Here is a 27,316-nt window from a genome sequence, read left to right as displayed (position 1 = left end):
GGCTCTGCTGCCTTTTCAACCGAAGAGTCTTTCTCAAGGGAACTCTCTGAATATCCAGGATGCTCTAGTTTGGGAAAGATAAACAGAGGGCTCCTCCACAGCTCAGTAGCTAAGTGTTCAAAGTTGCTTCAGTATAAAAAGCAGTAAACCAGCAATGATGCCAAGCGTCTGACGCAAGCTCATCGTCTCAAAAGTCTTCTTGTAGTGGAGCAGGATATATTCTTTGAGGTAGCTCCTCACTGTTGAGCAGATAAACAGGATGCTGTATCTTATTGTTTTATTTCGCACTAATGTCAAAACTTTTTGGGAGCTGTCAAATGGACATTTTGTCACATTTGGAAGGAATGAACACGGGTGTATTTTAATTGCAGTGAGTCAAGGTGCTTCACAGTTGCACATATGTTACAAAACCATGAACTACAACAAAAATAACAGCATACATACTCCTCTGAAAAAGCCCTAAAAACTCTCCTGAGCGGTTCATAGATTTCTATGTCTGCGCCCACACACTTGGCAGAGTCGTAACTTTGCCCATTTTCCAGGGTGGGAAATTTTCTCTGAGCTTGGTGACATTGACACAAAATATAGATCTTTATCCTCCATGAAGAACTTGGTTCCACTTTTGGTTCCTTGGCCAGAGTTCCTTCAGTTAAAAAAACTGATGACATCATACAAGCTCTACTTTGCTTGTTTCAGTGACCTGGAATGGAAAAGTAACAACAACAAAAAGAAAAGAAATTCAGATTCAGCAATACTATAACATATAACTCCGTTGAGCAGTCTGGGAACAGCTGAACAAGAGGATTACCAAACAGAATTGGCCCGTCATTTGTGCCTAATCCTCATGGCTTTTGAGGTGCGGTGGAATTACAAACACAAACATGTTCCTTCATTTTTTTTTTGTTGCTCTGGTTTCAGGCGACTATGTTAGATTAAAAAAAAAAAAAAGGGCCCTCGGTCACTTCACATAGCAGCGGTCACAGCCTCGCTGTGGAGGGGCGTCGATGACTAACTTCTCTCGGACTTTTCTTGTGATCTGTGGGATTTCTCTGCTTTTCTTGAGTGTAGGAGTGAAACAGAGCCTGTGTGTGAAGAAAGACAGATGTACGTGTGTGTGTGAGAGAGAGAGAGTTTGTGCGTGAGCGTGGACCAGCTTGTCTTAATGCGATAAGTGTTTGGGGGTTATGGGATGTTGATGTGATTGAGCGTGGTCTGGAGATGGGAGAGTTTAGATTTATGCCAGTCTGAGCAAATGAATGACCAAACAGAATTACATTAGATTAGTGTCAAAGTTGGATTCCCAGTGTACAATTCAAATGCATACAATACACTTTATTGCACACCTGCACAGTTTAACACAATCCAACTGTCCAACAACTGGTCTGCCATAAAGTCTATTTATGATGCCAATAATGTAATAAAGATGTTAATTATGCTTTAGCATTGAGGTCATGGTTGTGGTGTTGAACTGAGCTGCACTATGTTCAGAAGGTGTTTCTTATATCCTGAGAGATATGAAGAAAAAATGAGGAACACCTTTCAGTATATTCCAATCCAGTACAACACCACCATTTAATGAATTAACACGTTTCTGACGACTAAAGACTGAACATTACAAACTTCTTTGTAGAGGGCTGGAGACAGGACAGGTTAGCTTAGCATTAAGACTGGAAACAAGTGGAAACAGCTAGCCTGGTTCTGCGCAAAGGTAAAAAAAAAAAAAAATCCAACTATCAGCAAATCTAAAGTTCACTGATTAATTTCATTGGTCTAAAATCATCAATATGTTGTTTTGCAAGAGGTCATGTGCCGGGCTATTTCTTAGCGCCACGCCAAATAGTTTGGCGTGGCGCACCACCATAGTTTATAGCAGTGGTTCCCAACTTTTTCCAACTAAAGTAATGGGTCCTTTTGACTCTCTTTCCTTTTAATTCTTCCTGTTGCCAACCAGCTCTCCATTTTTATACTCCAGTTTTTGCCATGGATGTAATCTTTTATCACGCAATCAGACAAACAAGTTTACAATGTGGTCCAGCCAGTGACAACGTAAAAGTTCCTATCATTGGTTTATCACAGTGTTAGGTCGTCTCTTCACCAAAATTACACTGTTTTATCGGCCCACTTGCAATACTATCGTGACCCACCATTGGGCCCGGCCCATAGGTTGGGAACCCCTGGTTTAGGGGTTTTGATATCAACCATGAAGCAGAGCATCCCCAGTGTGAGTCCAGCCAGCGACCTTTGTTGCATCTCTCTCCGTCATTTCCTGTTGTCTCTTTATTGTTTATAATAAAGGCTTAACAAAAAATACTTCACAACAGACAAACAAAAAAAAATTCCATAACAACTATTCTCATTTTTACACTTTGACTTTTGTAAAGCTTAAACAAATGTTCATTAAAGGGCTTACAAGGAACTAGTCGGCAGATTTTGTGACCTTTCGACAGGACCGGGCTATCTGTTTAGTCTTTATGCTAAGTTAAGCTAACCCTTTTCTGGCTCCAGCCTTACATTCACCATATTGCTACGAGTGATATTGATCTTCTCATCAAACCAAGTGGAGGACGTCGGTCTGCGAGCGATGTGACCGGTCGAGAAATGTGATGTATTCTCAGGAACTGTTGGGGCAAATCCAATCAGCTGTTTCTCCTGTCCCTCTTCTGTTTTGTTTCTAGTCGCCCTGACTGATCAGCACCAGCTGCTGCTCTCCCTCATACACTTCACATGGCCACTGACGCTGAACACGAGCGTTTGTTCTGTAACAAATGTTTTCTAGAATAAAACCTGGAACACTGCAAGAACCAAAAGTATGAATGCTAGAATTAGACAAAGGAGTAGCTCGTCACAGCTGGGTTCACTCCCAACATGCGCTCGCTCACTTGTGGATGCTCTGCCAGTGTAAAGCCGAGGACAGTGTTGTTCTTTCTTTCACCGAGAGAAAGAGAGCAAAATGATGGAGGGAGGGGGGTTGAATGAATCGTTTATATAATATCTCTGAGAACACTGCTCACTGCTCTCTTTGTGTTTTGCCAGACAGCAAGAAAGACTGTCACTTCTGATTTGTTTATATGTGCGTGAGTGTTGAGGGGATGCACATTCACTCCTGTCTTTGTGCAGGTTCAGCTTTCCTTTACAGTGAAGCTGCAATGAGCTCAGGAGAAATGTGGCAGTCTGGTGCGTTGCAGTGCGTCTTTGCCTCCTCTATCACCTGTTTGACTCCGACGTAGAAAAACCCACCGCCCCGAAAGTGGCAACCCGCCAACAAGGGCTCCGTGCCAGCCAGTCAGACTCTCAGTGACAGACAACACAGAAACGAGGTGTCCGAGAGAGGTATTTAGCAATTGCGTTAGTGAATGCTCGTGTGTCCTGAGTGCCCCCGGCCTTTGTGGCCAGCTGCCAAGTTTTCAAGGGCAAAGACGCCATAGTCTGTGTGAGGGGCACGAGCTGGTTGTGAGGACATGGAGGCCGAATCCGAGAACCCTGGCAGTGACTCTAGAATAAGTGTGTCCTCTGAGATCAGTCATAGTGTCGAATTTTTGTTAATTTTTGTGTTCCTCTCTCTGTCCGCGATCTTAGTTTTCCCAGCTTCTGTCACACATAATTAGGGCCGCACTTAACAATCATTTTCATTATTGATTTATCTGCTGACTATCTTTTTGATTAATTGTGTTTATGCCGATGGTTGCCCAAAAATAGCCTGTTCAGTATAACGCAGTACAGTTCAACGGAGTCACAAATGGCGGTCTCCAAATCTAAGTGTAGCATTTAGCTTGTAGAGATCTTTAGCGTCTCGACTGAGGCAGAGAGAACAGGTGATCAACAAGAGAAGACACTTGGAGGAAGTCTTGAAAGTGTGTTGTACAACAGTTGAACACAGAGCTGCTGTATAGATTCTTCAGGCCTTTACTTTGTATTCACATCCAGCAGAGCCAGCGTCAGCCTGGACCCATGTGAAGGCCCATTCATAGTGAGGCTGGCACGCAAGCTGAGAGTGGACGTCGTCACTCCTCCTCTCCTCTCCTCTCCTCCTCTATCCTCTCCTCCTCCATCCTCTTATCTCCTCTCCTCTCGCCTCGCCTCTTCTCGTCTCACACTTCACGTCTCTTCTTATATCTATATGTGTATCACTTAACAGTAAAAGTATGTGCTGTACCTCGCAGTGCCTGCCTCCCTCCTCCTCACTCACATAGTCTCCCGTCTTCCCTCCCTCCCTCCTCTCTCTCTGTAACCTCCATGCATCGGATGCTGTTACACAATCAGTAACTGTCCCGCTTTTATTTTTGCCGTCACAGCACCACCTGCTGGTGAACAGTCAAAATGGTGAGCTGATGTAACAACATCGTATTTGCGGTAATAACAGGACCAGTACAGCTTCATGTATTATACCTGCACATAAAATGTTCATATATATATATATAGTGATACAACTAATTATTAACTGTCAGAATAGTTGCCACTTAATTTTCTCTCGATCGACTAGTTGATTTTTCATCTAGTTGTTACAGCTCCTTATGTACAATGATTACACATTTTTTTATCCTGTTAATTGATTAACCGATCTACAGAAAAAATAATCAGAAACTCTTGATGATTGATTAATCGTTTATTAATTTTTAAAGTCAAATCCAAAGGATTTCATGCGTTTCTTTATATCATGGCAGCAAACCTTTCACTATTTTGTACATGTTGCAGTGAGACTCAACACTGCCGTCATACTTAGTTCCTAAACCTAATTCATCAGTCCTCCGTCTCGCCCCTCTCTTCATTCTCTCCAGGTCCAATCAGCAGTATCCTTGTGAACAAATACGGCAGTCGGCCAATCATTATACTCGGTGGCTGTCTGGCAGGGTCGGGTCTGGTCGCGGCCTCCTTCTGCAACACTGTGGAGCAGCTTTACTTCTTCATCGGAGTAGTGGGAGGTCAGTATTTTACCCACTTCCAACATTAATGTTCCCTTTGAAGTTGATGTCACGTGATATTTCTGTATGTTCTTTTGTTTGTGTGATTTCACTGATTTCACCCAACAGAGTCCTGATGAAGCAGATTGAGTTCTTGAGTGTTAAATTCATAACAAATAACACATAAATATGTTTTAATTGATTGCTGTTAATCATTTAATCATGAATATTTAATGTCATAGAAAAAAATACTTGAGCAAAGTTTTCTTTAATGTAACATAGGAACCAGTACTTGCTCCTTTCAAAGAGTCAGTGCATCATCACTTTTTTCTCTCCCTCCAGGTTTGGGACTGGCGTTCAACTTGAATCCAGCCCTCACTATGATCGGTAAATACTTTTACAAGCGCCGGCCCATCGCCAACGGGATCGCTATGGCCGGCAGCCCCGTGTTCCTGTCCACCCTGGCTCCTCTCAACTCCTGGCTCTATGATGAGTTTGGGTGGAGAGGCAGCTTCCTCATCCTGGGCGGACTTCTGCTGAACTGCTGCGTGGCCGGTTCCCTCATGCGTCCCATCGGCCCCAAACCTCAGCCGGCAAAGCCTGACTCGGAAGCAGGTGAGGGCAAGGCGGCGGATTCAGTGCAGCCGCAGCCCAAGAAGACAGTCCTGCAGACCATCAACTCCTTCATCGACCTGACGCTGTTCAAACACCGCGGCTTCCTGCTGTACCTGATGGGCAACAGTGTCATGTTCTTCGGCCTCTTTGCTCCGCTTGTCTTCCTCTCTAATTTTGCCAAGAATAAAGATATCAGCAAGGAAAAGGCGGCTTTCCTGCTGTCAGTGCTGGCATTCGTTGACATGTTTGCCCGGCCCTCCATGGGCCTGCTGGCTAACACCAGGTGGGTCCGGCCTAGGGTGCAGTACTTCTTTGCTGCTGCTGTCCTTTACAACGGAGTGTGTCACGTGCTGGCGCCGCTGTCGGTGGACTACACTGGATTTGTAGTGTACGCCATCTTCTTCGGTTTTGCATTTGGCTGGCTGAGTGCCGTGTTGTTCGAGACACTGATGGACCTGGTGGGAGCTCAGAGGTTTTCTTCAGCCGTGGGTCTAGTCACTATAGTGGAGTGTGGACCAGTGCTGCTCGGCCCACCGCTAACAGGTAAGACATTTAGCATGCCTCGGGGGGGGGGGGGGGGGTAAGGTAATTCACTCTTCTGCTCTCTTCATTTGCTGCAACAAATGTTGAATCCGAGTCTCTCTTCTCCACCTCCAGGTACTTTCTATAACTACTACAACCACTATAGCTACACCTACATCACCTGTGGCATCATCCTCATGGTTGCAAGTGTGTTCCTCTTCGTGGGAATGGGCATCAACTACCACCTGCTGGAGCGAGAGAGGAAAGAGGAGGAGAGAAGAGAAAGAGAGGAGCCCAAGGAGGAGCGTACCGCCATGTTGGCGCCCCCCTCTCCGTCTAAATCGGACGAGGAGGCGAACGAGGAGAACAGTGTACCGGCCGCTGTCACACTGGATGACGTCGCCAAGATGGATGAGGACACGGTGTAGGAAAAAAAAAAAACAAAACAACAAACAGACTTGAGAAGGACGTACACACGGCATCGCACACTTTGCAGAAACACACACGAAAGTTGCAGTTACTCAGTGCAAACCACACACTGTCTTTATAGAGTGATAATACCCTTGTACACAACCCTGAAGCCATAGAAACAATTATTTTTATCATTCAAAACTGAGACCTGTTGCTGTGACATGAAGCTTAGCCGACCGTAAAGCTCGTCAAGCAGCGTTTCACTGCGTTGATACCTCTAGTTCTGGTATTTGACGTGCCTTCGGTAAACCTCAAGTCCTCCAGGAGCCCACGCATCGCTCACACAAACACCAGATAGACGCACAACAGACGGAAAGACTGTAAGCAAATAGTCCAGTAAACTAATGAGGATTTTACTCTCAGGGTCTTCTTGCGAATCGCTCGGCCTCGACTCCGCTTTAGTCGAGCCGAGGCTCCGAGTCAAACAGTACGTTTTGTTACAGTACTTAAGAGATACTGTACGTTTCCCCCTCTCATTCTGCATGCACACACTTGCGTTGCTTCACTCCTCAAGGGCTGGACATAAATTAAAAGGACACATTCATAGTTTTATACATGCAGTGATAGTATATCTGTCTGTTCACGTTAGAGTGGAGTTAATGACGTTTCCAGGTTTTTTTTATGCACATTTATGCAGAACACAAAAGATATGATTAAAATTTTGAGTAAAGAGAATTCAGAAATTTCATTAGTACACAGGAAGAAGCGATGTTGATGATGACAGCTGTAATATTTAGTCAAGAAATATTAAACTGAGAAATGTTTAAAAACACAAAGATGTTGGAAAATAAGGAAGTTGAAAACTAATGTAGGAATGAAACTAGGCGGTTACAAAGCTACTAACCTGCAGTGTAGAAGGCACCTTTTAATGGTGTGCTTGTACATACATATGTGTGGACTTGTGTGTGTGTGTGTGTGTGTCATTTTGTATCACACCCTCCAAACCAGAGCAGCTCGTCACACACAGTTTTATTGACAAACGACGAGACACATTTCAACAAAAAACACAAAAGAAACAGTCAGTCAGTTGTGCTCGTCCGCCCCGCAGGTCTATCTGCTGTGCAAGCAGCAGGATGAGACGACTCGCAGTATTAAATGACCAGAGTGGTGCCAAAATAGGAAGAAAACATCTCACTCTGAATCACACAAACATCCACATTTTCCTTCATTTTGGATTATAGCACTTGCAGCACCCTGTAGTGTTGTTCTTTTTTCTAAATATTGTGAATAACACATTGTAGTTTACAATAATATCAACAAACCTTTGTGATTTAAAAAATAATCTATTTTAGCTCAGTGTATAATGACAATCTCACAGCAAGTAATCTTTTTAATGAATCTGTAAGCAGATGTATTTGGAGAAAAGGAAGAGTGTGTGTGTGTGTGTGTGTGTGTGTGTGTGTGTGAGTGAGAGAGAAATGTGTGTGTTTGTTCGTGTCAGTGAACAGATTAAACTGTAGCCAGGTTTCATCATTTCATTTGTTCAGCAGCTGCACTATCAGCACGTCCTGCAGTTCGTCTCTGAACTGAACAGAATGTCTCATATCAGACCCACAAATGTTTTTAGTTTAAAATCTATCACAGATTCTCAACCATTAGTTGTACATTGATCGGTGACTGGGTTTTACTGTCAGCATGAACTGCTGATGTGCGTTGAGTAAAGTTTCTGTGTGCATAGGACATGAGACACGTTCGCCCTCCTCAGCCTCAACAAGCTCTCTTTGTTTTTCATTACAGGAAAATAAATGGAGGTTTTAAACAATTCAATATTTGGTATAGATCTGTTGAATGTTTTTTGGTTTCATAGAATGAAATGATAGTTTTGAAGGAAGGCTCACTATTTTTTTTAACACTACAGACTGTGATCGTATCTTGAAGCGGGAATAATGTGTACCTTCCTAAAAATACTTTAAAGGATAAGTATGTTGATGTTCTGTATTTTTTGTCATTAAATCCCTTGAAAAGACCAAAACCAATAATGAATTGATCCTACTAATAAGTAGGGCTCTGCAACTGACTATTATATCATCATAATTATTTTCATCCACTGATAATTTTCTCTGTTAATTGCTTGGTCTATGAATGTCAGTAGATGGTGACGAGTGTTCGACCAACAGTCCAAACCCCAAACATATCCAATTCATTGTCAGAAATGTCTAAGACAGCAAGCAAAAATTCACATTTGAGAAGCTTGAACTGTGAATTTTTGCTTCAGAAATGCTTCATGTGAACTGAAAAGTTTTTCAAAAATGAAACTTCATATTTTTGAATTCTTTTTAAACATTTACATCTTCAGTAGGAACCATTGGGCTCGTGGCTGAGGTGCCATATTATATATTATATATATATATATATGGATTGACAGTGTAAGTTTTGGTCTTTTTTATGGGATTTGTTGACAATAACAAAAATGTAAAATATGATCAGTTTTATCTTTTATAATGTGAAGACAATTCTGATCAAATGAAAGATTAAAAAAAAAACTTTTGTATGGTTATTTGCTCGAACATCTCTCTTCAGAGAAAAATGTCTGAGCAATAAGGCGACAGCCAGGGAGGCAAATCACACTTTCTGTTTAAGTGGTAATGTAAATTAATGTGTTAAAGGGTGTACGTTTACACTGTATGCTACCTTTGTGTATCTTGAAAGCTCTTTTGGTAACTATACCATGACCAAATGTAAGTATTAGTTTCAAACCAATTACTTACAAAATAGAAGTTGTCGTCTAAATGTTATTTGATTTTGACAGAAGTCACTGCTTGTTGTTCAAAGGTATTGTTGGTACCAATGGGAGAATAGTTTGTCTCTCGCTCTACCTGAAGTATTCACCTGTTCATGCGTTTGACTTTTAGGTGGGTCTCTGTTTGGGATAATGGACAGATCTGTGTTTCAGTGGAAATAGAGAATTTTTTTGCAGCCTGTTGTCTCTGTGTCCACATTCCCCTGCCTGCTCTAAAGCCAAGTCTCAGTTACAGCCTGAGACGTATCAGGACTACTTCAAAACTAACTAAAACCTTCAGTTATTTTGCCTTTCAGATGAGTAATTAAAAAGAAAAGTTGGCACTTGGAAAGACTGCAGCAAAAGCATTTCATTGAAAAACTTAATGTTAGTGTTTTTTCCGGTGCGGGAGTTTTTGAAAACGGTACTGTTCTTAGCCGCAGCACCTTATTTTATGTTTGGAAAAAGGACAAAAAGAAAACAAATCAAGTTTTAAGTTTCTCGAAAATAACTTTTTCTTTTCTTTTAGTTTCAGCAGATGTTTTTATGTTTGTACAGTGAGGTCCAAACGTTTGGACCTTTTGGACCCCGCTGTATGTGTGAAGTGTAAATGACTGGTGAATGAATGAATAAACAGTTTTTAAAACAAAACTCCTTCCATTTGTTTTTGTTCTGTCGAAAAATCTGATCTTTTTACTTCAGCAGCAAATGGAGAAATACACAGATACATCAACCATAATTACACTTTATAAAAGTTTATTACGTCAGTTTGTAATAGTAGTTGGACACTGGAAAATATGTATTTTCTTTCTTGTCCAGAGATCAATAATGGGAGGCTGCTGTGCTTGCAGCAGCTTAGCTTAGCATTATGACTAAACCGCTAACTTAACTTAGTTATGGTGTTCATTTAAGCAGCATAGAAACAAAGTGTAAGTAAAAACGACATATTGCCATTTTAGGTGGGTTCAAGTGCCCGACTGATATAATATATATAAGTTACTATCTAATGCAGGCATGTCCAAAGTCCGGCCCGGGGGCCAATTACGGCCCGTGTTTAAATTTTCACCGGCCCGCAGCCTCTGTCATAAAATCAATAATATACGTCCCCCCAGCTCTGTTGACCACAGTATAAAATACACGCGTACAAAAAAAGCTATTTTACATTTCACCAGAAGATGGCAGTAGACCTGTGGCCGCACTCTCGACCCTTGTGTGACCCTTTCAGCCCATTTCTGACATGGCGACTGTAACTAAAAACAGAGAAGTTGACAGCGAGGGCCGCCGCTTCCGGGACAAGTGGAAATTGGAGTATTTTCTTCGCTGAATTACGAAGCAGTCGGCACCAACAGCTCCCTCTTGTCAACTTCTACCTCCAGCTGGATGAAGGCAGGTTCCAAGAGATTCGAACATTTGCTAAGAAAATGCTGAGCTTGTTTGGCTCGACATACTTGTGCGAGAAGACAATCTCGGTTATGAACATTAACAAGAGCCGCGTGAGGACGAGACTTAGTGACTCTCACCTGCGTGACGTCATGCGCATCAAAACCACTGTTTTTGAGCCAGACCTGGAATAGGCCTACATACTGCAGTGAAGATCTCAGTCTCACCCTTCACATTAGTGCAGGCAAGATATGTGTTTAGTCCTGAGGTGAATAAATTCTAAAATCTCAGTGAATTGATTTTTTTGTGATGATCAAAACCACAGTTTTGAATATGCACGAGCCACTGTTTTAAATTTAGAAGTTTACAGTGAGCATTTAATAGTGGATAATATGTAATGTTTCAAATGAACCTAGATATGTTTCATCTTCCCAAAAGTTTTTTTTCCAGACAGACTTTTTCTTCATTTTATGGTCTTCAAATATGAAAGGCAGAGAGATTTTGGCAAGAACTTGAAAATGACAAAAAAAATGAAGTATGCCATTTGCAATAAAAATTTCATAAAATAGTTAATTTGTATTTAATGTTAATGGTTCAAAGAATGTCAGGCTGAATGGTCGGCCCCCACACATTTTCACTTTACCAAATCTAGCCCTCTTTGCAAAAGGTTTGGACACCCCTGGCCTAAAGGTTTCACTGGTTGCTTGGCAACGGCTCCAAGCCAGGAAATAGTCAGTCATAGGACAGTTTAGGCCTCTAGTTTTTTCAATCTGCTTTTCGTACAATTAATATTACAGAAGAGGATTACGGTCACGTGAAAAAAAAAAAAAAAACAACTTTTGACTTTAATATCAGAATTCCACTTTTTTTTCTCGTGTAGCCCTAATCCAATAATATATTCTGTAAAAGAAATATGAGGTATAACAGATTAAACAAACGAGATATGATAGGCTCATTAGTTTGCTTTAAGATGGGCTTGGTTTTGTACGGACAGCAGGCTCTCATCAAGAAAGCGGGTGAGTATATTTCATGTGTCCAACTAATTTATTCCTCTAACTATTTGAGTTCTGTGGTGTTCTACAGAGAATAGGTAAAAGATCATGCAGACTGTTGTGTATTAATGTGTGGCAAGGCAGAATTTTGCACGTGACTATGTGGCGGATGTGTATGTGGTTCAGGAGTTGGAGGTGTGTGTGGCGGTGGAGTCGTTGGGCAAGGAGCTTCTGCGCGGTGTGTGAGCGCGGCACAGCAGCAGCAGACGGAGCTCTGGAGAGACGCTGCTGGAGAACGCAGAGTAGATCCAGGGGTTGGTGCACGAGTTCAGACTGGCCAGCAGCATCAGCAAGGTGAACACCGCACCTGCACACACACACACACACACACACACACACACACACACACATTGTATGCTTGTCTGTAGACTGCTTTTTTCCATTGCATGTTCTTCTTACTGAAATACTGTTAATAAATAAATAAACCAATTTCTGGGAAAGTATTCAGAAGTAAAGCATAATGTACTGTTCAAAAAGGGGGGGGGGTTATGTATTTTTTTAGGCCTGGGCTAAACTGAGATTGACATTGTAACGTAACATAAGCTGTCAAATAAATGTAGTGCAACAAAAAGGACAATAGTTTTGTCTGAAATGTAGTGGATTAGAAGTATAAATAGCAGAAAATGAGAGGTATATAGGAGGTAATGAACAACAGGAAATTGTGTGATGACTATATGGGTGTGTGTGTGTGTGTGTGTGTGTGTGTGTGTGTGTGTGTGTGTGTGTGTGTGTGGTTTCACCATTCTGAGGTGGGTCGGGGTCCCAGGCAGCCCACAGCTGAACACTAAAGAATGGGGCCCAGCACAGAGAGTAGACGAGCACTATGACCAGCGTCATCCTCACTGTCTTTGACATGGCCGCTGATACCTCCCCACCCCGGGCAGCGGGGGCTTTTGGCGGGGGGCAGCAGACAGCAGAGGGCGCTGCAGGGCCAGGCAGCACATCAGGCTGCAGCTCGGCTGACGGGGCGCACAGGAACAGACAGAACTTTAAAGGACCATAATGCAATTTCTGAAGGAATTAGTCCCTTAATGTCAAACTTAAATCTCAACTCCAAGTACAATCACTGTCAAATACATCACTTCCTACCATCTCAAAGCACAACATGCTTTTTGTTTTTTACTACCAGTGAAAATCAACTTGTATGGACTTGTGACTTGCTCCAGATATGTACTCTATCCCTATTTTTAGATCATTTTATTATTCCCAGGAGGAGAATCTGCGCCCATGCACAGAGGCAAATAACACAAATCAAAGCAGACAACACAGAAAGACACACTCCCACAGCAGTAGTGACACTAACACACAAAGCATACAGATAATCTAAGCGCACATAGTAAGCTCAGGAGCCCATCTAGCCACTAAATAAAAAATCAATATATTAATATGATCAATCAATCAGTTAATATCATATCTGCTTTGACACTTATTTTATTAATATATAAATATTTGATGGTACGTTGCTGAAAGGTCCTACATGAATTGCAGAACGTGGTGCCCTGATGATCACATTGTATTGCCATTACATTTTCACTTTGTTCATTCATTTATTCTTGTATATATTATGAAATATAGAGACAAAAACTGACTGATGAGAGGATCGATACCATATAGCATAAAAACTGTCCGCTGGCTCTGTCCAAAGATTTAAAAAAAAAAAAATCCTCCTACCAGTTCAACTAAAGCTCTAATTAATACCTAATATCTTGTTCAATCTGTTTATGGGCAGTTGCATGCAGTGCCACTTGCGTGGCTAAAAATCCCATAAGACCCTGAAGCAGATATTTAAGATTATCAGGTAAGAACTTGAGGATCCATGAGAAGTGGGAAAAACAAAGTCTGCCGGAGCAGATGAAGATTAAGTGGCAGCAGTGTGAACTCGGTGTGGCTCTCACCAGGATGAACAGCGGTGTAGGTTTGATTATCACAATGTGAAGTGATGCTGTCGGACCTGAGCGGACCCAGGGGCAGGTGGTGATAGGTGGATCCAGGGTCAAAGCTGGTGTGACTGACAGGGTTGTTGTACATGAGGGGTGACACATACAGGGAGAGACTGGACCTCCCTCTGCTGCCCCCTCCTCCTCCCCCTCCTCCTCTCTGGCTGTCCCGTCTGGATGGAGGGAGGGAGGTGGGGGACAGGCGGCGCTCTGACTTCAGGTACAGATTGTTGTGGATCTCCTTGAAGATTCGCACCTGAGGGGAAAGGAGTAAGAGGCGGGGAGTGATGGTGTGGTAATTTACAATTCTGGTTGTCCATCACATTGACTATCAATTGTTTTTTAGAAGCATTGTTTATTTAAGAAGTAAATTCTATTGTGATCTGATCTGTTTCTCTCCACCTGGCAGACAGTGATGACGAGGACTGGGAGGATGAAGACAGCCAGGGTCATCCAGGTCACGTAGGCTTTGAGGCCCCAGGACTCAGCAAAGTGTCCCCAACACTCATACACCCCTGGAGCCACTTCTGAACGGGAGAAGATGAAAACCTGTGGGGGGCAAAAAGGTGTGTGGAGGTGACGGTAAAGACAGGGATTTGTATGCATATTTGTGTGTGTATTTGTTTGCTTCTATAAAAAGGAGGCTTTGTTGCAGTTTCATGCTTTTGGTTTTACTTTAAAATCATCACCAAGAGCATTTAATGGGTAAAACATTAGTTTTACCGTATATGGGAAATGGACAATGTGCATTGTTCAACATCCCTGTAAATGTACGAGTGGTAGCCAAATGAACAAATGATAAAAAGCTAAAACGACAAAAGCAAGTAACATGAAGAGTAGGAAATGTACATGTAGGAAATGCTAGCAGTTAAAACAAAAATGACAACATACAGTCATATGACATCACAATCAGAAGACAGAAGTGGAACCATCAAAGCTGTAAAAATAAAAAGGTCAAAGGACACATTCAAACAAAAGAGAAACACAAACTGAAAGCAAAATAAATGAGAAGAGAAGAAAGCACGCAGTGATTAGTGATGTTGGCTTCTCTGGCAGCTTTTTTACCAGGTTTTAAGATGATATGCAAAGGATGTATATTTAATGGGTGGATGTCCTAAAACTGGGAAGCTCTGACTGTATAAGAGCTGTGTGGCCAAACAATGGTTTCCTCCTTGGGATAATAACAGTGTGGGCCTGTGAAATCGTCAGCCAAACTTTAACTGAGTAATCTGCCGGCACTTGTTTCCTGACACCTCTACCTGCTCCTGACGGGGGTTTAAAGTAAAAAGCTTGACACTGCAGCAGTGCCTCTGTATGTTTTTGGAGTAACTCTACTCTTGTATGTTTAAAGTTTCAGTGGATCTCCTGGTGTTTTTATTATTAATCTTCCAGGCAGAGCAGCTGCAGTGGTACACATGATCAAACTCTCAGGATACAGATTCATGCCTGTATAGTCCTACCTGTGTCGTCCTCCCTGTATAGTCCTACCTGTGTCGTCCTACCTGTATAGTCCTACCTGTGTCGTCCTACCTGTGGCAGGCTGAGCAGCAGTGACAGCCCCCAGGCCAGCAGTATGAAGGTGTTCCATCGTTGGGTGGCCCCGCTGCGGTGCGCCTGCAGGGGGCAGCAGATTGCGTAGTGGCGGTCCACCGTCATGGCTACGATCATATAGGAGGAGGCGAACATCCCAAGCACCTGCAGGTACTTCACCAGACGACACACAAAGTCAGGGCCAGGAAAGCGGCCCTTGGCGTCCCAAACCAGCTGAGGCAACACCTCATAGAGGAAGAGGGAGAGGAGGAGGGGGAGGAAAGATGGGGTGAGATGTTGAGAAGGGGTGCCCATAGTGTGTGTGTGTGTGTGTGTGTGTGTGTGTGTGTGTGTGTGTGTGCGTGTGTGTGTGTGTGTGTGTGTGTGTGTGTGTGTGTGTGTGTGTGTGTGTGTTACCTGGAACAGAGCCACCACCAGGTCGGCCAGACAGAGGTTCAGCATGAACTGGTGCAGTGGGTTATGGTGTAGTCTCCGCCTTAGCAACACCACTAGCACCAGCCCGTTACCGAGCAACGCCATCACCAAGATGACCGCCAGCACCACCACCTCGGCCACTGCCAGCAGGGTGTCACGCTGCCATCCTGTGACATTAGAACCCGCCGGAGTGACAGAGACCACCAACCAGTCGATGGACGGGTATGAGTCTGTTACCATGGAGACTGACATGTTGGCTAGGAGAAGAGAGGAGATAAATGCAGTGGTGGAAAGTAACACCATGTAATCCTATACTGTATTTATGTACAATTTTGAGGTACTTATACTTTACTTGAGTGTGGCCAACCTTTTTGGTACAATATTTTCCTCTGAGGTGTAGTGGAGTATGAAGTACTAAAATACTCAAGTAAAGTACAAGTACCTCAGGACTTAGTCACTTTCTACCACTGCCTGTTGATTTATTGCTTGATATTCCATCCAATTAGTGACTGCCAATTAGCAGTTCCCATCTTTTTTCTGTACTTCTCAACCATGTTGCCAGAAATGATCACAGGACGTATTGTGGCCTCAGTGGTTATGAAACATGAGCGTTAGGCGGTTTACAGACCATCTACAGGCCACTTGCTCCCCAAAGCATCGACTCTGGACGCGTCTATACGGCTGCACGTTCGTGGTCAATGTTGGTCTATTTTAGCTGAGCATCTTTCTGCCTGTAAACATCCTACAAACACACAGTCACACACAGCTAAAGTTAATAGATGTTTATGTGTAGGGTCAAGCCTCCGTGAGCACATTAATTGCGAAACAATGAGACGTGACTCATGTTTACAGCAGTCCTTCACACACACTTACAGTTCAGCGCACACAGAAACGAACACAATCGCAGAGGCATGCAGAGAGGGCCCCTCATTTGGGACTGTTTACTGAGTGCAGATTGTAAGGTCAAAGTTGTTTGACCAATGTCCAGTGATCAACATCACACACGTTCAGGGATTACTAAAAACTGCACTTGGTACTTGCTAGTGTTTCTGAACCTTGTGACCTCTCCACAGTAAAACACAGTTGGGCCCCAGTGTCATGTTTCAAATGTCTATGAGCTGTTAGCAGTTCCGCTATTTGACATTACCCATCTAAACTTCTCACATGGTTTCATTGAAATAACTGTTTGAGGCTTAAAGAGGTCAAATTATCCAGCAAACATTAGAGAGAAGGTCACAGGGACATTTTTCTGCAGACTTATTTTCTATTGATAATACTTTTAAGTTTTAAATGCAGGACTTATACTTACAGTATAGTATTTTTTAACATTATTATTGACACATAATTCAAGTCAAGTAACTGAGTTTTCAACAAGAAAAGCAGAAATGAAAGAGAGCTGCTGACAGTATCATCTATCTGTGTTAGCACAAAACAGGTTTTCCAGTACTCTCAGCGGTCCTTAGGTTCATTAGTCTTGCCTTGAAAAATTGCTTTCCACCTTAATTCTGCCCCTAATACAAAACTTGAAACAGTTACGCAGTGAATTAAGATTTGAAAAATGGATTATGACAAAAAAAAAAAGTAAATGTAAAAAAAGATTGTGAGCCTGTAGCTTACAAAATGACAAGCTGTTTTTTCTTTTTATATTTCTTTTAAAAATAGTTACATAATCTGCTGGAATAAAACCTTTTAGTGGCACCTTGAGGAAGTAATGTTTCATTTTGAAGATGAGAGTCTTATAGTTGTTTGTGCAGCCTGAAGATACAGTTTGAAAACACTCTGCAGTTTGGTACCTGCAGGTGCTAAATACAGAATCCATTTCATCGCATGCAGCTGATGGTTGGATCCCTCCGAGTCTGTTTCTGAATCAACAATAGCACAACCAAGGCTGTTGACATCCTTTGGGTATGTTAATCCAATTAGAAGACTGGACACCTGCAGTTCAATACTAATTTTTTCTTTTCACAAACCAGAAAGCTAAACTTCTCTGTAAACATGTAAGAGTAATTTCATCATTCTTGTCTTGATTGTTCATGTCAGAAGTGGTTCTTGATTAACTTTAACGGATTCATTTATAGTCTTAACACCCAAACATGCACCTGAAACCTCTCCGACCTCATTAAAAGTAACAGCCGCTTCCTCCGATTTTCATTTCACCGTTTCAGTGCAAACAGTGAAAGAGTCGGGAAAATCAAGAGCGAAGTACAAGCAGAGGTAGACGACTTACTCACCTCGTCCTCGTCCTCAGCGTCCCGTGAAGCATCTGTAGGAGCCAGGACAACCCGATCTGCTGTTGCACACACTAGCCGCATCCATGCTGTGTGTGTGTGTGTGTGTGTGTGTGTGTTTTTCTCTTGCTTAGCGCTCTGACGGTGACCTCTGCCACCTCTCGCTGCTGACTCCTGTCTCCCCATCTCCTCCCTTTCGTCCACTCTCCTCTCCCTCCTCTTTGACTCATCCCTCCCTCTTCCTGCGTCTCTTGAATATATTAAAAGCGGGAGAAAAGGAAAGACGGGGTTCTCAAGAGGGAAGCGGGTGTGTTAATGAAAGGACGTGATGCCCAGGCTTCGTCAGTGAATTAATGCAATTTCCTGCTGATTGTTCAGATAATAACCGTGTTGCTGTTGGCCCTACTTTGATCCACATTCAGTGCAGGACAGAAGTGCACACGAGGGCCGTACAACCAGCAGATCAAATGAGATCTCTGCCGTTAGCCTCCCTGAATGATCAAAGACCTCTCATACACACATTAAACTAATGTGCGCGTCTGATTTTTGCATCAGTGGAGGATGGAGAGGGGTGGGAACAGGCGGAGTGAGGGAGGAGAGGCAGTGTCAGATGTTGTGACAGATGGGATGTAAGGTTTTTGGAGAGAAATGAGAAGGCAGCAACAAGAGGAGCGTTATCTTTCTCAACGGTGAGAAAGAGTCTCACCCCTGTTCCCTGTTTTTCCTCCCCCCTCTCTCCGTCTCCTGCATTCCACCTCTTTTTCTTTCTTTCTCTCTCTCTCTGACAGGGCAGTAATCTGTTTGCTTCCCCTCAATTTCCCCCTCATTTGGAGAAGCCTCTAATTATCGAGGGGCCCGCTGAGTGAGCTTAAACCTACACACAGAAACATGAACACGCTCAAACATGAGGCTCGTCTTTGCTCAAGCTGTTTCCTCTCATATCATGCTACTACAAAACAGATTTTCCCAATACAAGTGAACTTGATCAATGGACTTTAATTACTTGTAATTCAAGCGTAGATTCAAGCGTTTGAGGTGTGGCTTATGTAAGTTGATCCAGCATTAGTCTCATTATTTCATAGCCACACATCGTAGATCAAAGTCTGTAAGTAATAAGAATTAAATAGAAAAAGTACTGGATTAAAGTTTTTGTCCCTCTCAGCAAATCCAAAGAAAAGACCAAAACCAATGTTTTCGTCTGTGTCTCAGTATTTCTCTACTCTGTGACACTCAAATCAATTCGTTCCTACTGAAGAAATTCATATTTATAAACAGTTTTTTTTTTAAAAATCCAAAATTATGCCCAAAAACAGTTTAGCAAACACTACTCAGAGGAGGAAAGAGTGCATTGGTAGAGGCTATTTTCAGCAGCGGATTAATACGCATTTGGTGCTTCAGTGAATATTTCTGGCAGCTGAACTGGTGCCTGTGAGTTTGAGTCAATAATAAACAACAGTCTGTACAGTCTGCTCATGGTTCATTGATGTGTATTTAATGGTTTTTGGGTAACAATGGAGTTCTGTGTCACCGAGGAATAATGTATACCAGGCTTTGGATACACAGACGATACTTGTTAGTCAATCAGATCCAAATTCATGGTTGGGTTTGGTCTTTTTATGAGGTTTGTTGACTTTGATAAAAAAATATAGAACATCACCAGACTTATCCTTTATGTAACTGTAAAATATTAGCAGTGAAATGTGTTTGAGTATTAGAGATTATGATTCTGTAGAAAAGCCTTATTGATGCATGTGATCCTGGTCAATGCTGTTATGTTTTTCCTTATTCAAATATCCAAAGACAGATCCCATGTTCATGTTGGGAGCAAATGGAGTCAAAGTTATTATTCAAAATGTTTCTATCTGCTTCCTGTTATCACTACTCACTCATTCAGACCAAGAGATGTTACCCCTCACCCTCCTGCTCACTCTGACTCTCTGTTCACTCGGAAACTGTTTTTTCTGATCACTTTCAATAACAACACTGTTGGCTATATTTCAGACTCCTTAACCCGTATGAGTCTGTGCACACCTCATCACAGGTAAGTCACTCTGTCTGAACAGGAGTTCAGTATTGGAAAAAAAAAGGTGGATAGAGGTTTTGAGTTTTGAAGCACTTTATTATTTTTTAAGTAAGTTGTTAAAGTACATTAATATTAGTAGTAGGCTGTTATTACCAGTATTATTAACTAACTGCCTACCTATACTTTTTATTATATGTTTTTCCTCTTGGCATGATTGTGCATTATTATAGTATTATTATCAAACATTTTATCTACTGTTCAGTTTTATTTAGTTTTCTGCTTAATATTGTTTTAATGGATACATTTTACAAATATTTAATTATTATAGATCTTATTAGAGTTATTAGAGTGTCACTCCATAACAGAACAAATGTAGTGGTTACACAAGACAATGTGGCCTCCCTGTGGTCTAGTTGAGCCAGTGCGGGACACATTTATACATGGGTGTTTCAGCACAGACGACTGTGGGGATGAATGAACTAGAGGGAAACAGGCTTTATTAGAGGTGTCAGGTTCAGACCAACAGCCAGAAATCCTGACATACATACAATACATTCAGCAGGAGGACAGCTGTGTTTGGTCTAAAATAATTTAAATTTCAAATACATGAATAACTGTTCACTTAATAATGAATAAACTAATACACATGGAGAGGAATGGGTGTAACTCGGACTGCTGCTGTGTGATTGTACTGTAGCTTAAAACAAAGAGCTCAAACAACTTTAAAAAAAAAACAGGAGGTCAGGAAACAATTTATATTAATATATATTAATCTGTTTTAAATTGAACTTTTAAAACTACTAAATCCTGTGAGTAAATAAAAACCATTGCATAGATCATTTCAGTATTACTTTTAAACAACTCACTATTGTTATTGTAAAATTGCATAGGAGAGTTAGTAAAGAGAGGTCTAGTATTAGATGTACTCATCTCTGCTATTTGAGGGGTTTCCCATATTTATGTCTGTGTGTTCTAGATGCTCAGCGTGCGGGGCCCGGTGCTCTGAATAGCATTCATGATGGACTGGACCACTTCAGAGGTAGAGCCTTGGCCCCCCAGGTCAGCAGTGTGCAGCTGAAAAACAAAGGAGGTAACACATGGAGAGAGAGAAAAAACACTGTGTGCAGAATATTCTCTACTCTCTGTGTAACACATCATCATTGAATGAAAGTTGTAAAAACAAACACCAGAACTATCTTCTATGTAATTCGAATATTATCGTATCATATATGAAATATTAAGAGTTTTTCTGCTTCCATTATTTGGGTTCATCCTGTCAAACCACGGCTTGAAAACAAAAGTCAAATGTTGCTTAGAGGTAACAAATTATTGGACATGTTTTAGTTAATCAGTTAGACGTCGAGGCGTGTGCTGGGGCCGTACCCGAGTCTCGGTGACGATGGTCAGGATGGCTCTGCGGATCATGCTAGCGTAGGCGTGGAGCTTCAGGTGATCCAACAGCAGGCAGGAGGCCAGCAGAATGGCCGTGGGGTTGGCTATGTTGCGGTTAGCAATGCTCTTTCCTGTGTTCCTTGTTCCCTGCACCAGTAAAGCATGATTTAAACAGAAATCGCACTGTATACTGTATGAAAGAAAACAGCAGCTTTAACATCTGATTATTTGGTGTTACCGCTGTGCTCAATTCAGTTCAATTCAATTCAATTCAAGAAACCTAATTTGTCCCTGAAGAGGCAATTCAAGGCAAGTATCCCACCTAAGGTCCAAAGCTTCTACTAAAATACATTCCTGACTGAATTAACTCAAAGTAGGACATGTTTGGGCTTGTTTATAATCTTATATGCCATTTACAGGACTTGCTCAGTATTAAGCTCTCATGCTATGAGTGACTGATGCTGATATGCTGTTGCTCAACTCTGAAAACTAGTCCTTTGGAAAATCCTTTTCCATTTTTCTAGTTTCCAAATGGTTCAGAGTGAAATGGGAAAGGCTAAATAATAGTGAAGGCCATTTAGATCCTGTTGAATCTAATTGATGCGGCTTGAAAACACATTTTAAAACAATGTATTAACAGTGTATTAAATGACCGTGTGTATGTTAAACCCACAAAGAATCACCACCCAACTCTGCAGTTGCCCTCAGCTCTAGGGAACACTTTAGTGTCTTTAAGCTCATTGTTTTCTTGATAAACCTACTGTGTGTCACGGTGACACAGTTATCTACTAACTGGTGAATATTGTGAAACATTTAGCACCTAAAGAGCCAGATATTTCCCTTAGGAGAAGACTGAGACCAAAACAGAGCTACAACGAGAATGAATATTGGACTTGGATTCATCGCACGGCCAGAAATAACCCTAACGCTGCTCGCAAGACGCCAGAAAATCTATCCAATATCAAAGGTTTTTCCTGCTTCCCTTTAATAAATGGTCTCTGTGCTTCTCTCTGCCTCCATTACCCACTAAATCTCCAGATCCTCATATCACCTTTCATCCCTCACACTCTTGTTGACAACTAATCCATAAATTCTGGATGTGTGTCCTCTCACCGTCTCAAACACGGCGTAGTCCTGTCCATAGTTAGCTCCAGGCACCAGGCCCGGTCCTCCGACCAGCCCCGCACACACATTGCTCACAACGTTGCCATACAGGTTGGGCATGACCATTACGTCGAACTGCTGAGGCCTGGAAACCAGCTGATACACACAAAGAAAATCTAGTTCTAGAGCTTGAAGAAGTTTGTTTCTTTAAATATGAATAAGGACGCCTGCATGACATTGGGAGAACTTTAGAATAACTAGGTATAAGTATATGTAGGTCCAATTAATGTATCGTGTGACTGTAGAAATTACTTGTATTTTAAACATTACGTTAGCTTTTAGCCATAACCATCTGATTAAAAATAGCAGCAGGAATGTAATGCACTTAGCATGATGGTGATGATATAAACACAATATAATGAAATGAGCAGTATGGCAGTGCGCAGACATCCTGCAGCTACCTGCATGGTGGTGTTGTCTACAATCATGCTGTCGAAGTTGATTTCAGGGTAACCGCTGGCAACCTCCTTACAGCACTCCAGAAAGAGGCCGTCAGCCAACTTCCTGCTCCAAGAAACACACACACACACACACACACATTAAGACGTATCATGTCTCTTACAGAGAGAAAGAAAGACAAATAAAGAGGGAGATAAAACACAGGCAGAGTCGAGGCCTTTGAACCCTCAGAAACTGACATGATGTTAGCTTTGTGTACAGCAGTGACTCGTCTGCGTCCTTTCTCCCGAGCCGTTCTAAACGCGTAGTCAGCGATACGCAAGGATTTGGTCCTGGTGATGATCTTCAGACATTCAACAACCCCCGGTACATTCTGCAGAGACACACAGAGGCTGGATTTGTTATGATTTGGACAGAGCAGCAGGTCCTTCTCCATAAAAGTGACTAGGAACCACACACACACACACACACACACACACACACACACACACACACACACCTCGTGCTCCAGGCTGCTGTACTCTCCCTCTGTGTTTTCCCTGATGATCATGATGTCGATGTTTTTGTGCCGTGTCCTCACTCCTGGCAGAGACTGGCAGTGCATCACATTGGCATACAGATCCAGAGTGGTGCTGCAGAAACAAGAAGAGGGGTATGTCGATGCTACAGCTGAAACACAGATGACTTAAATACTTTGACACCTAACCTAACCCTGGTAACCCTGTTGTGTGGTTCATTTGGACTGGTGTGTAAGCTGTGAATCGAACTTTGGACCGAGATCACTCGAAAAGAAGGGTCTCTGCTGCAATTGGTTCTGAAAGCAAACAGACCAACCACTGGATTTTCTTCTGGTTTTAAATGTGGTTTTAGCATGAATTCACAGGCTAGACTACTAATAAATCCATCTGCAGTTTGTGAACTGTTATTGTAAACCATTAGGTGACCTCGTGGATGTGGGGTTTTTCCTGATCAGTCTAAAAGTTAGAAGAGTTTAAAACTTTGTCAGTCCATTAGGTCCATTAAAATGTCCCACCATAACATTCCCTGGAATATGTTTTATCTATAATGATCATAGTTAGTTATTTCTTTGTGAGCTCTGACACCAGAAAACCCAAATATACACATAAGCAGCATTAAAGTGCAGCATGACCTGCAGTCAGTCACAGCAACGGTGACATTGGTCCTGGATGATGCAGGATGACAATCAGTGAGTTACCTGTCAGTCTGGACGCCTTCATGTTTAATCCTCTTAGTTTGTCTGTTGAAAGTCAGCTGTGAACAAGTACTGGACCAGAACTAAAATTCAACTGTGTCATTTGTTTCCTTTGGTCTGGACCAAATGAACTGAAGTACATGTGTGAAAGTGTCCTAAGATTAGATAAGGAAGATGAAACGTGGTGGACTCACCGGAGCAGATTGTTCCGGGATTTGTAGGAGGGTGGCAGGTTATGGTTGGTCTCAATGTTACCTGTAAGAACAAACCCAGTTAGCCTAAATAATGACAGCTAACATGTACTGTAGATATTACATAACAACGTCACGACTTTCTTTTCTAAACTGACAAATTCAGAGCTGCATTCTTTGGTATAACGTGAGAGCTTGTAGAGACACACACATACATATAAAACACCAACCTTTCAGTGCAACTCCATTGCGTCTGATAGCCATTATAGCATTATTAATGTCGTCTTCTGAGGCCATAGACGAGTCCACATTGACAACCTCAAAGTCCACTGGCACGCAGCAGAACCTGGTAATATAAAAAGATGGAGAACACTTCAATATAACAGAGCTGAGTCATTTAGAGACAGTATAAGTCTCTGTGTGGTTACTGACTCCATCCTAAAATTGTGTGTGTGTGTGTGTGTGTGTGTGTTGTAGAGAATATATGAAATCTCACCGAAATAATTCACGCACATGGTGGGCCAGCTCTGGTCCAATTCCATCTCCAGGAATAAGAGTCACTGTGTGTCTGCCTCCATACCGTGCAGGGGGAGGCTGTAATACACACACACACACGCACATTAAGTCCTCCTGATACAAGGCAGTAGATGCATCCGTACCATAAGCACTGAGAAGACTCTAAGCTACTACAGAGACAACTATACAAACTTGTGATCTTGTGGCTATTCTCCTATCCTAACACATGACTAATGCTACACCACCATCTGTGTGTGTCGTAAGCAGCCATACTCACTATGGTCTGTTGTGGAGGGAGCAGGGATTCAGAAGGGAGGAAAGAAAACAGGAAGGTTAGTAGGAGAAAGAGTAGGGGAAGACATTGGGTTACACAAAACAACATTGTCTGTATATACAGAACAGACATTTTGACATTTTTGTGCTTCAGTTTTTAGCAGGTTAGGGGATCCCCTTAAAGGTGTTTAACAGTGGGATTACTGGCTGAATAGGAAAGTCACGGGGTGAACCTGTGGGTCTGTAGTTTGGGGTCCTGAAGTGAGAAAACCATTGTTCAGCCCTGATTCTGAATCTACTCTTTCTCTGCAACTTACAGTGTAAGTGGACGTGTGTCTCCGGTTACATGTAGCAGCACCATAAACCTGTGAATACAGAGGACATGTGGTTATTTGCAGAAAATCTCAAAGAAATTTACTTTATGAAAAGACAACGAAAACCAGCAAATATACACCAGTGAAAATGGATACTTATATAAATATTATCTATTTTATATATACTATATAAAGTTTGAAGAACCTCACCAACCCCTGACCTCGAAATCCAAGATGGCTGCTCCACACATCGAAAGAAGTGAAAGCAGTAGTAAAATTTGTTTTTTTTAGCACTAGTCTTATTTGTGTCTCATTAAATCAGTCGTCCTCACAGAACTGTCCGACTTCTATCTGTGGACGTGTTGTGCAAAACACTATGTTTTGTGTTGCTATCAACTGGTATTGCAAACAATAATGGTCCACCTGGGTGTGACCTCGTTCCCAGCCCCAACATCTGACTTGTGAGGTAAATGGAGTACACCATAAATTACAGTATGTTGAGCAAAGAGGCTGAAAGATGCTGATGTTTTAGATTATACAGACTATTTTTCTTTTGAAACACTTTATCACTTTATCTAGTTATTCCTGTGATGATGCAGCAATTTTTTTTTTAAACAGGCTAGGGGGCCCACTGGGACTGCAGGACCTATCTTTTTGTACTACGCCACTGAGAGGAGGAACTGACATACTCTTCTGTTAGTCTCTGAATAATTAATGACTCTCTACAGGGATCAGTTTAAGTGTAGGCCTACATTTATCTCGCTTGGGAGCTAAACAAATAATGCTGCTCAAATAGCGAAATAAATGTAGTCTGCAGGGAATTCAAGTTGACAGCAAACAGAGAAGTGCTGAAGGACAGCAACGTAAACCCAGCTAACTGTTAACCAACCGACCATCCGTTAATCTGCTTAGCTACATTCTCCGCTTTTCGGGGGGAAAATCAACCTGTAAAACCACTTCACATGTCAAAACAACGCCTGTTTAACTGCTGCTGAACTCAGCTGCTCCTACCCTGGGCCACCGGTTGCTGAACACTGGCTTCAGGACTCCGGACAGAGACCGCAGAGACCGGGCCGACATGTTCACTCTCACCGCGGATGGAGAGACACACGCGGACGAGCTGCGCGTTCACACTTAATCTCTCTCTCTCTCTCTCTCTCCCTCTCTCTCCCTCTCTCACACACACACACACACACACACACACACACACACACACACACACACACACACACAATGTGTAAGATAGGCTGCCTACAGATTTTCAGTGATGTTGAATATCATATTGTGATTGTCTTGCGTCTCATCACTCTAAGGTCCTTTTGCATCACTTTGTGTTCATTGTCTCTTTGTAGATGCTTTACGTGTTTATGTATTTGATTTGTATATCTCTTTGTGGTTGTTTTGCGCCACTGTTTGGTCGCTTTACATCAATTTTTGGTCATTTTGTGATGAATTTGCATCAGATTGTAGTGATTTTAGTTATGGTTATGTTGTGTGTCTTTGTAACTGTTTTGTTTTATTTTGCATTTCTGTGTATATTTTTGCATCCCTTTGTTGTAATTTAGTTTCACTTAGGGGTCATTCTGTGTCTCTGTGTTTATTTTGCATCACGTTGTGGTTACATCACATCACTTCATGTATCACATCACTTTGTAGTAATTATGTATCATTTTGTGGTTATTTTGCAACACTTTGTGGTTATTTTATATCGCTTTGTAGTTGTTTTATGTCTATTTGTGTTCATTTTAGTGAAATTTGAAGAAACAGTGAAATGGTGAAGAAACAAGTCAACAGTTAACAGTCACTTCACACAGAGGCTCTGATACTTACACAGCCAACTACCTATCTCCTTATGACTCTCCTATGGGAGGGCACCGAGGTTTGCCAGTCAGATTCCGTGGGTGCCTTGTTTCATTCCTGGGCCGGCCACCGCTCTGGTTGCATTCACTCATCCACAAAAGGATCCTTATTGTGCATAGTTTTGATGAAAGAGGAAACGCAGACAGCGGTAACACAGGCAAACACAGTGCGGTTGCATTACTTG

At 42.1% G+C, this 27,316-nt stretch overlaps 3 protein-coding genes across 4 annotated transcripts in view; 1 reads left to right on the top strand and 2 right to left on the bottom strand.

Annotated features, from left to right (window-relative positions):
- The window catches only part of LOC130175226 (monocarboxylate transporter 1-like), a 28,800-nt gene extending 18,924 nt beyond the window's left edge, over positions 1-9,876 (top strand). Inside the window, exons 3-5 of the mRNA XM_056385586.1 lie at positions 4,776-4,919; positions 5,241-6,056; positions 6,171-9,876. Of these exons, the coding sequence (XP_056241561.1) occupies positions 4,776-4,919; positions 5,241-6,056; positions 6,171-6,463 (1,253 nt within the window). The 3' untranslated portion in view covers positions 6,464-9,876. The remainder of the gene's footprint in view (positions 1-4,775; positions 4,920-5,240; positions 6,057-6,170) is intronic.
- Positions 9,877-9,903: 27 nt separating this feature from the next.
- Positions 9,904-17,930, bottom strand: LOC130174282 (vasopressin V2 receptor-like). Its single transcript, XM_056383986.1, has 7 exons — positions 17,791-17,930; positions 15,542-15,816; positions 15,125-15,370; positions 13,997-14,143; positions 13,553-13,850; positions 12,398-12,616; positions 9,904-11,964 (listed from the first exon to the last, which is right to left on the bottom strand). The coding sequence occupies exons 2-7, from the start codon at positions 15,809-15,811 to the stop codon at positions 11,780-11,782; spliced, it is 1,365 nt and encodes a 454-aa protein (XP_056239961.1). The 5' UTR covers positions 15,812-15,816; positions 17,791-17,930; the 3' UTR covers positions 9,904-11,779.
- Positions 17,931-20,290: 2,360 nt separating this feature from the next.
- Positions 20,291-26,408, bottom strand: LOC130174213 (isocitrate dehydrogenase [NAD] subunit gamma, mitochondrial-like). 2 transcript variants are annotated; one of them, XM_056383832.1, is made up of 11 exons: positions 26,284-26,408; positions 25,276-25,323; positions 24,666-24,763; positions 24,400-24,515; positions 24,173-24,233; positions 23,265-23,397; positions 23,005-23,138; positions 22,768-22,870; positions 22,316-22,462; positions 21,194-21,349; positions 20,291-20,884 (listed from the first exon to the last, which is right to left on the bottom strand). In XM_056383832.1, the coding sequence occupies exons 1-11, from the start codon at positions 26,350-26,352 to the stop codon at positions 20,783-20,785; spliced, it is 1,167 nt and encodes a 388-aa protein (XP_056239807.1). In that variant the 5' UTR covers positions 26,353-26,408; the 3' UTR covers positions 20,291-20,782. The 2 variants fall into 2 exon arrangements, with proteins under 2 accessions (XP_056239807.1, XP_056239806.1); XM_056383831.1 differs by lacking the exons at positions 25,276-25,323; positions 26,284-26,408 and adding an exon at positions 24,963-25,192.
- Positions 26,409-27,316: the final 908 nt, after the last annotated feature.

The sequence above is a fragment of the Seriola aureovittata genome, chromosome 9 (assembly GCF_021018895.1).
Source record: "Seriola aureovittata isolate HTS-2021-v1 ecotype China chromosome 9, ASM2101889v1, whole genome shotgun sequence".
In the NCBI taxonomy this organism is placed as follows: Eukaryota; Metazoa; Chordata; class Actinopteri; order Carangiformes; family Carangidae; genus Seriola; species Seriola aureovittata.
This window is presented reverse-complemented; position numbering and strand designations above follow the sequence as displayed.

What these genes read in the sequence shown, in the direction of transcription:
- LOC130174213 (XM_056383831.1), bottom strand. Translation starts at nt 25,091, where the DNA reads ATGTCTGTTCTGTATATACAGACAATGTTGTTTTGTGTAACCCAATGT. An exon ending in CATGTGCGTGAATTATTTCG is followed by an intron (nt 24,516 to 24,665) that starts GTGAGATTTCAT and finishes TTATATTACCAG; the next exon opens with GTTCTGCTGCGTGCCAGTGG. An exon ending in CAATGGAGTTGCACTGAAAG is followed by an intron (nt 24,234 to 24,399) that starts GTTGGTGTTTTA and finishes TTGTTCTTACAG; the next exon opens with GTAACATTGAGACCAACCAT.
- LOC130174282 (XM_056383986.1), bottom strand. Translation starts at nt 15,811, where the DNA reads ATGTCAGTCTCCATGGTAACAGACTCATACCCGTCCATCGACTGGTTG. An exon ending in TGCTGCTCAGCCTGCCACAG is followed by an intron (nt 14,144 to 15,124) that starts GTAGGACGACAC and finishes TGCCCCCCACAG; the next exon opens with GTTTTCATCTTCTCCCGTTC. An exon ending in TCGTCATCACTGTCTGCCAG is followed by an intron (nt 13,851 to 13,996) that starts GTGGAGAGAAAC and finishes CTTTCCCCTCAG; the next exon opens with GTGCGAATCTTCAAGGAGAT.